Source organism: Perna viridis, chromosome 10 (genome assembly GCF_037379345.1).
Source record: "Perna viridis isolate PV_CMFRI_1.1 ecotype Kerala chromosome 10, ASM3737934v1, whole genome shotgun sequence".
NCBI classification, from domain to species: Eukaryota; Metazoa; Mollusca; class Bivalvia; order Mytilida; family Mytilidae; genus Perna; species Perna viridis.
The window spans coordinates 42,232,092-42,241,187 of record NC_142454.1 but is presented as its reverse complement, the minus strand read 5'-3'; the positions used below and the strand labels follow the sequence as shown (position 1 = coordinate 42,241,187).

Sequence of the window (9,096 nt, the reverse complement as noted above, 5' to 3'; positions counted from 1 at the left end):
ATCATCTCGGATCTAGACCTCATTCTTCATATGAATGCACAAAAAGCTTACGATTTTACAACTCGAAAGACTATAATTTTACATCCGATTCTAACATATCATTAAAAATGATACATTGTTACTAGTAACTCTTTTAGTACGGTCACATATCTTTGTGTAAAAACATAATTATGGCATTGATGTTTTGAATAGATAGCCATTGCATGTACATTATTTTAGATGAAAGACCCTTGTAAACACGTTAAATGTGGTTACTATGATAATGTTGATGTTGGAGATTTACCATTGATATCGGTCCTGGTATTACTAAAGCAGGACGATCACAAGAGGATGTTCCAAGGTGTAATATGGACTTTATTGTCGACAGAAGTAGCGATCAGTATAATTTACAACAAGTGAGCTTCACTTTATTTAATGTGATAGATCTGTAACTTTGGTCAGTAAAACACAATGTAAATTCTCCTCCAACCCGAGATAATAGATGTAAGCTTTTTTTTTTATTTCAAACATATATATATCTATTGTTCTGAAAATACGTTCTTATATATTCCAAGCTTTTCGAAATGTTCCAAAAATATTAAGAATTAATTATGAGTTCGTTTCAAAGAAATATACAAAAAAATCACTTAGTTCTTAGAACTGTTCGTGTTTTGTATATGTTAAACAATCCATGGACTTGAACGCTCAGAATAGCAATTTTTTATGTAGACATGAGTTTTTGGTCTAGTACTTCCGTATTTATCAAGTAATCAGAACTATATTAGTACAGTTCGAACATATTTTGAACAGCATCTTATGTACTTTTGTGTATTGTATGATTCAATGTTTATGATTGCTAAAAATTGCGTTTAATACACAATTAATAAGCAATGATTATAATAGAATTTGTAAAGTATCATAAAACAGGACCAAAGTACTGAACCACAATAACTTACCTGGGTTGATGGTTCTGTTCTACTATATAAGGGTACGTTGTACACCTAATGTGGTGGAACTACCAATTGTATAAATATGGAACCTGGATACGCCAATACTGTACATCAATTATCGTTTAATCACAAGTTTACAAATAAACTCTCGACAAACAGGTATAATAGGATATGTAAGAACGCATTGAAAACCGAAGACCGACCTGTATTTTATCGTTTACTTCCGGGTACTGGAAACGCTATATAACAATGCAAAAACTTCTTATTTATGTTTTTTTTTCTTACTACATTTATCATGTAGAAATAGTTATTTGTCATTTTTATCGGTATTTTTTACACAGGAAAACATTGCCCAATTAACACTAAACTCAACGCTCTCTAAATGACAAATCTCCATGCTTTTGAATAGTAGATTAGGACCCATTCTCGGGGTCAAATCACGGGGTCACATGACGAGATTTACATACCCTATTGTACTGTTTTGTATGTCGGATTATTGTCTTGACTTGTTCTATGAGAACATCAGACATGGACCAAAGACATGTAAACAGACACTTACTTCCGGCTCAGAATATTCATCTCTTGCAACATGTTTAGATTGTTATAAAGTAATTAAAGTTAACGTTTCTTGGTGTTGAATAATTCATTTTTCGTTAAAGCTGATTACTGATTTTTGATGAAACTGTTTGTATGACCTGTTTTACACTGATGACACCAAGATTTAACTTTGAACGATGCATTCAATTCAACACATGCATTATTATGTTCTTAAATGCAACAATTGTAATTGAGTTGCAATAGATCAAAAGCAGAACCACAACGAAAAACAAAAAGACAAAACAAAACAAAAGTAACATTATTTTGACCCAACAGTTTTGCCTTTTAATGTACTATGAAGATACTAATATTGGTGGGGTACGGATTTTCGTATTTTTCGCAGGACAGCCATACTAAGAAATTTGGTTTCAAACGTAAAGGAGATTCCCATCGAGGAGGGTATACCTTAAAACCACGATTTCAAGAATCTATCAAATTTTGTTTCTTCCTAAAAGCACGAAAATTAGTATCCACGAATTAAAGTACTTTCACAGTATATTGTATACAGTGCATAAGTGTTTCATTTACGGTTTTTGAATGTTAATAAAGAAATTTTAAACATTTGTTTAACGCTTGGTATAAGTTCTTCTGTATTCAATAGATAAATCCCTATGTTTGAATAAGATTAACTCTCATAAAAAAGCAATCTATTTCATAAAACACTCATGGTACATAGATACCCTTTAAATATACAATCGGCTAGAATGCGCATATATGATATGAATATTTATATGAATACACTATTTTAAAAGGATGCATGAAAAAAGTAGAGTACATACGTACATGTTTGAATATTAAACAAAGTAAAGACCATATGATTTTCTTAAGAATACAACATTGATGGCTAATGTATAGTGAGTAAATAAATCGAAATGAAGCAGACACTAGTTCATTCAAGCACATAAGAAGCTTAAAAAAAATTATCCACTTAACTGTTTTCAGGCATAGGGTTAAAGAGTGTCCTCATTTAAGGAAAGGAGAAAAAGGGTTTTTTTTCCTATAGGATTTTCAGGCGTTTGGTAATGTTTCCTTTGAAGATAAGCATTGCGCTCTAATTTCTTCTGCAAGCTTCTTGTTGCACTTCCCATTCATTCTGCCGTTTCCGCTCCTACTTCCGCTTCCTGAATTCCTGTTCTTTTCTGATTTTCCCTTCCTCGGTGTATTTTTCCTTTTCTTTCTCAGTACCCCTCGTTTTCCAAAAGGATCTACTTGTACATGCAAACCGCCATCATCCTCCTCTTCGTCTTCCTCGCTGACAGACTCTTCACTTGACCCGCTGTCCAAAATACTTATCAGCTTGTCACAGAACAGATCTAACTCACTTGGACATAGTGTATCGATAGTTCCTCTGACTGAACATATCGATGGAGTATTACAGATCGGCTCTTCCGGAATATCAGCTTAAATAACAAAATATTATATTAAAAAAAATCGTCAAATTTTGCGTTATTTCGGATCATCATATTCATATTTCTATTATTTAATTTAATTGATATCTTATCTTGCAAAACAAAATAGGTCAAGATCTGAAAAGGTTGCTACGTATATTCAAGATTTCAAATACTTTAGTCTACAAAGTACTTTTTTTATAACGACACGACTTGCTTACAAGAAAAAAATAGTCTTGAGCGAAACAACAAAATAAATCATAACATATCTGTACAAGTAATACAAAGTATACTCTATTAATAGTATAATCATTATTTAAGAAAAAAACTGAGCAATGAAATCTTTTGCAATTAACATGTACTTACGGGCTAGGTTGATGTCTGGAAAAATGTTAAAGTATAATAAGAATGGTGTAATAAATGATATGTTTATAATCAAAATCACAAAAATATCGCTGTATTTGGATAATTTATAATAACCATAAAATATATAGTTAATTGTAAAAAAGGCAGAAAACCTCTGTGAATGGACATTTAATCTGTTTGATGCTGGTGCATATAATTATTAATTCAGCTTCGCAAAATCATTTGAATAATTGACTCGGTAAATAATACATTTGTATTTAATCCGATGAAGTTAACGTACCAGCAAATGGCGAATATAAAATTGAATGGGGATCGATTAGAAATTGAATGAGAAGGATTTTCTAAATTATTGACCAAGTGTTGCTCGCATAACTCGGTCAAAAATGAAAAAAAAAATCCTTAATAGAAAAATGTAGACATTCCCCGTATAATAGCATTTCATAATTCCAAAAACAGTTTGTAAGTGTAATATTCAGGAATATAGGAAATGCAGACTTGTGATTAATGATTTATATTCATTATGGTTACGTCGTCAGTAAACAAAGATTCAATCCAATATCAGGCTAGATACGATAACGTCTAGATATAAAACCAACATATCAATGACAAAATAAGCAACAATAAAAATAGTCACAATACAGACAAAACGAAAACAAAAGAATAAAGAAATTATTTTCATGTTAATATTAAGCGAGGCAATGCTGGCATTTTGAATTTTAATTACATAATTACCACTTACCACTTCCAGGTATCATGAAAGAATATGGATGCACGTTGAAACGACATGTTACACAAAAATCATTCATATCTCCAAAGGCTGAAAAAGGGTTACAGTTAAATAAATAAATGACAATGATAAGTCATCATACCAATCTATCGGCAATTTGTCTTCTCTATTATTCCTATCGCTTGACCTTTTTTTTTATCTCACGCTTCTGTCGTGGTACTAAGGATGTCGACAATACTCAGTGACTAACGTCAGTATTTAACGTGTAAGCAAAACATAATATATTTCCTGTTTCACTATGATATTTTCTCGACCTGCTGTTATTTTTTTTATTCAGGATCAAGTGTTGAGAATTTCCGTTTTGATTTTCCAATTGCTATCCTTAATGAGTATATAAACCTATGAGTTCCGTTAAGGACGAGTTTGAGTACAAATTTCTTCCGTTAATCGCTGCAAGATAGATAACCTTCCTACAGTCTAGGAAAATACATTATCATTTCCTACAAATGCATTTGTCAGGTTTAATGCTAATCACGTATGTAATTGTTTTCGGAGTCCGAGTTGCTCATTTGCTTTTTTTACTTTGTATGTATTATTTTAGTTACTTTATGTTCTTTGTTGTGTATGTCCGGTTTTCGTCCCTGGATAACATTCTTTAGATTTCCGAACCTTGGTTCCCTTGATTACTCTTTTAATAACTTATACAATGAGTGAAGACTTCATTCGAAAATGTTGTTCTATGGACGATTTAAACTTATTGACTATATCATATAACACATGAGCTATCCCAAACAAACAATATTAAATATAAATTGATATAAAGATGATAAAACAAATACAATTATATAATCAACTTAGTCATTAGCTTGAGAATCAGTACGACATTATCATGATAATCTTGTTTTGTTAATGTGTAGTCAGGAACCATAACATGTATTTCGGTAATTACTTATAAAAAAAATAAGGATTAAAATGCATGTTCATTTATTTCTCTACTATTTGATAACTAGTATACATACACACGAATGCCTGAATGAATTCGGGTATTTCCGTCGCAACCAATTTTAAGCACATATATTCATAGGTAATAACTCCCTCTGCTTCGGTAAGCCTATGATATAAAACAATTTCAAGCAAATATTAAAGAAACTTGATTGAATTTTCTTCCCAAAGAACTGTCCATTTTTTGCACTTCGCTACTAAGCTATCTTTTTGAATATATATATATAAAGATCTGTACAATTCCCAACGATGTTAGAACTGTTAAATTTGCGATGCACAGTTTTGGTCGTTCCCTCGGCGGGACTCAAACTCGGACCACTGTGACATCTATGGCAACACCGCCTGCACAAAGTCCAGCGCCCTTGACCACTCGGCCAACTAGGCTATATTTATTTATTTATATATATAGTGATATCAAGGCGAATGAAATATAACAAAAACAAATTGTTTTGATTTTGAACAAAAGGAAATAGTAATGTTTTCACAGTATCACATGTACTACATTTTGATTGTGATCATAGTGAAAATAGGGCCACTTAAACGTTTGGTAATGTCATATCAATAATATTAAGAAGGTAGACCTAGGATAAGGGACATAACTCATGAAACAGCGATATGTTTGTATCATATTCAATTTCACCAAAGCCTTTCAAGCTTTCCATTGAAAGAGAATCAAATCAGTCCTAGTCACTTTGATGCTTACATGAGATTAATGTAAAATAATGAATACAAACCTTCAAATGCTTTCTAAAAGTTTTGCCCCTTACCATAGGTCTACATCTTTAAATTTAATTTTATACTGTTTTTATTAGTACAGGTTTGCTGACGTATTAAATTCTAAAAACTTACCAATCGTATATATATTGCAAACATATTAAAACACATTCAATATTGATATATGAATAAACAAACACCTCTTTTGTTGTACATGATTGCTTTTGTAGTTTTATTTGCTTTCTTTTTTTATATTAATAACTGGCAAACTCTTTATTGGCCATTACAGCTGACCGAGAATAAAGAGGGCGCCAATACAGCATCGGCGAGTAACATTTTAATTAAGGATCCTAACACTTCGTCCGAAAAGCCGGACTGTGTAGAAATCTATATTGGTCCTTTGATGAACCCGAAACAGGAAATTAATACAAAGTGGCTTTCCATATTGGACCGGGCGTTAATTCGAAAATTAGTTGGGTAAATTGTCATAATAATTCGTATTTATATACGGACTGGAGCGACGTGACCTTTACATGTATTTGTCAAGCCCATTTTAGCATATAAGGAATAGTTTTTACATATTAATAAATTTTATACGATAAACCACATATACCTGTACATCCTGAATTCACCATTTTCCTTTTCGCATTGGAATGTTAGAGTAAATCCTCCACCTCCGCCTCCACCTCCCCCTCCGCCTCCTACTCCACCGCCTACTAATTGTATTTCTTCAAATACTTCGTAAGTAAGTGATGTGCCTGACAGAGTCATCTTACTAGTAAGTCCGTTACTTTCGCGTATCCATTCATTTTGGAATGATGCATCTAAATTTGAGCATGTCGATCCTGTAAAAATTACACAGTAGAAATGAAGCAGTTGTTTTAACCCAGTATTAACTTGTTTTTCATGTCCCTATTTACTTTAAGGTAATACCTTCTTGGTATTATAAAATAATCTTCTATGACTGGCTATTTGCAGGACTGATAAAGGTACAAATGATTCAAAATATGGTTTAAGCCTATATAGTTTCTTTTTGTTATAGAAAAATAAATAAAATACCTGGAACATTTTGACCATACGTTGCAACCAAAAGCGTTGAAACCAGAAGAACAAAAGTCATCTTGTTACCGACTGATTGTAGTATCAACTACATTATGATTAAGTATCATTAGCAACGCCTTTATATAGTCTTATAAAGTCAACAAAAAACCTACATATAATTTAATCATGCAAATCTGCAATAACGCTTCATGATATAACTGATATTCACTGAGGTTGATTTCAGTACCAAACCAGGTTGTACAAAAAGTCCAATGAGAATCAACCAACCAGAAAGCCTGTTAACAAATTAAGTTATTTGGTTAATGTTAACTCATACGTTATGCCAGAGCTTGCCGTAACTACGCAGACTTTTTGTATCGCGCTAGACTTCAAACAAGTCTCGAACAGGGTTATTTTGCTGCATGTTTGAAGTCATCACTACATAAGTTTTATGGTCCTCATCATGAACTCGTGGATCGTTATGGTGTATCCAAAAAGGCCATGAAAACTGATTTATTCAACGTGTCATAGTATTCCTTTCCCCGTTTGTCAACCACGGACTTGACTCTTTATGAGCAATTCGGTTGTTTCTAGAAAAGCAGTGGACGCTTACCCTACCGGTGCACCTGGTCCATGCTCAAAGTTTTTAGTGGAGTCCAAGTTGCTCATTTGCTTTTGTTACTTTGTATGTATGATGTTAGTTACTTTATGTTCTGTTTTCCATATCTGGTCTTTGTCCCTGAATTACATTCTTTTGATTACCGCTATAACCTTGGTTCCCTTGATTACTCTTTTACTTCCAAAAAATCTAAGGTTGAAGAGACAGGTCCATTATTTGAACAAAGATGCATGTGATTTGTATTCTGACTGCCTAAACACAGCTGTTTTTTTTTCATATAATGAGACAAATTAAGAAAAAAATGGAACGTTACAGCTCTTCAAAATGGGTGTTATAAAAGTACAGGAATGGAAGTCGAACATTGAAAATATTATATTTAGTTTCAATAATACAAGGGTCGATAAGTTTCTTTTAAATAATTACTAACCTTTGTTGCTTGATAAGAAAATTAAATATCATTATATGTATAAAGCGTACTCATTAAATATTTTAAGCACGGAAATTATTAGCTATATTTATCAAATATTATATCAATACTTTCGTTTAATTTAGTTTGTTGTATAACCTCATTTTTGTGTAACTGTACAAATAGTTATTTGTATTCACCATATATGCATCAAACTAATTGAAACCAATCGCTCTATAGAATTTGATTTGATCAACGTCTGCTAATTTTTTATAAACATAGTTATGAATAATGTTATAATGTACTTAGATCATGTACGCCATGCGTGTATCACTTTTCTACAAATAAAATTAAAACTTAAAAATCTAAAATGAGATTTATAACTTAAATTATTGACTTACAAGTTAAAGGAAGCAAAATATGAAGCGTTATAACCAATAACAAATTTCATAAGACTTTAAGAGAAACCTTTATCTTAAAGGTATCAGATAATGCATAATGACGACAACAGTGAAACAAAACATAAACGATATAGTGTGAGATCACCGACAACAGGGTTAAAGCTATCGATAAAACAACCATATATTAAGACCCAACCTATGTATAAATAGTAGTTAACTTCTTAAGAAGATAAGAGAAGTAGTATGAAAAACGTAATAAATCAATCGGACTTCATATTTCGGAAGTCAAATTAAAAGGAAAAATCATGAAACTGACAACTGTTAACGTCGACGATAAAAATTTGGTGCCTATGTGTAGAACGATTTTCTTTAAAATATGTAAAATGTGTAAGTAAATGTAAAAATATAATAGTTTGATCTATAATAATATTAATACAATGGCATCTGTAAAAACAACTCTTTTAAAATTGGTTCGGTCAAGACAGTTGTTTTCAAAGGTTCGAATTGTAATTAGTTTTTATAAAGGGGCTGGATTAGACGGATTGTCGGATTGTTCAGACAGAACTGAACATTATAATGAGATACATTTAATATAATCCTAATCAGATCACAGTATACCTCAATGAAAATAGAATGTTTCTTATAATTGTGTTGTTTCAAATTGAAAAATTTAATGTCTATGAAAAAATGCTGACTATACTTTTTACGTTTTTTATGTGGATCCTGTAATATTGGTACATTTTTTTGTTTTTTAATTGTTTTTGTTTGTTTTTTGTTTTGTGTTGTTTTGGTTTTTTTGTTTGTCCACCTCGAGACATTATCGCTTTAACAATCAGCACATTGCAACTATAGTTTTTTATATCATGTTTTCGTTATTTATTATTGTTATTATTATTATTATTACAT

General features: G+C 31.6%; 1 protein-coding gene across 1 annotated transcript; it reads right to left on the bottom strand.

Annotated features, from left to right (window-relative positions):
• Positions 1-1,771: 1,771 nt before the first annotated feature.
• On the bottom strand, positions 1,772-6,888 carry LOC148605969 (uncharacterized). Its single transcript, XM_088550140.1, has 6 exons — positions 6,783-6,888; positions 6,337-6,568; positions 5,027-5,118; positions 4,020-4,097; positions 3,281-3,295; positions 1,772-2,926 (listed from the first exon to the last, which is right to left on the bottom strand). The coding sequence occupies exons 1-6, from the start codon at positions 6,841-6,843 to the stop codon at positions 2,535-2,537; spliced, it is 870 nt and encodes a 289-aa protein (XP_088406266.1). The 5' UTR covers positions 6,844-6,888; the 3' UTR covers positions 1,772-2,534.
• Positions 6,889-9,096: the final 2,208 nt, after the last annotated feature.

Coding starts and splice junctions, on each gene's coding strand:
- LOC148605969 (XM_088550140.1), bottom strand. CDS start 6,843: ATGACTTTTGTTCTTCTGGTTTCAACGCTTTTGGTTGCAACGTATGGT. Junction 6,569..6,782: donor GTATGGTCAAAATGTTCCAG/GTATTTTATTTA, acceptor TAATTTTTACAG/GATCGACATGCTCAAATTTA. Junction 5,119..6,336: donor GGTGAATTCAGGATGTACAG/GTATATGTGGTT, acceptor TTTATATCATAG/GCTTACCGAAGCAGAGGGAG.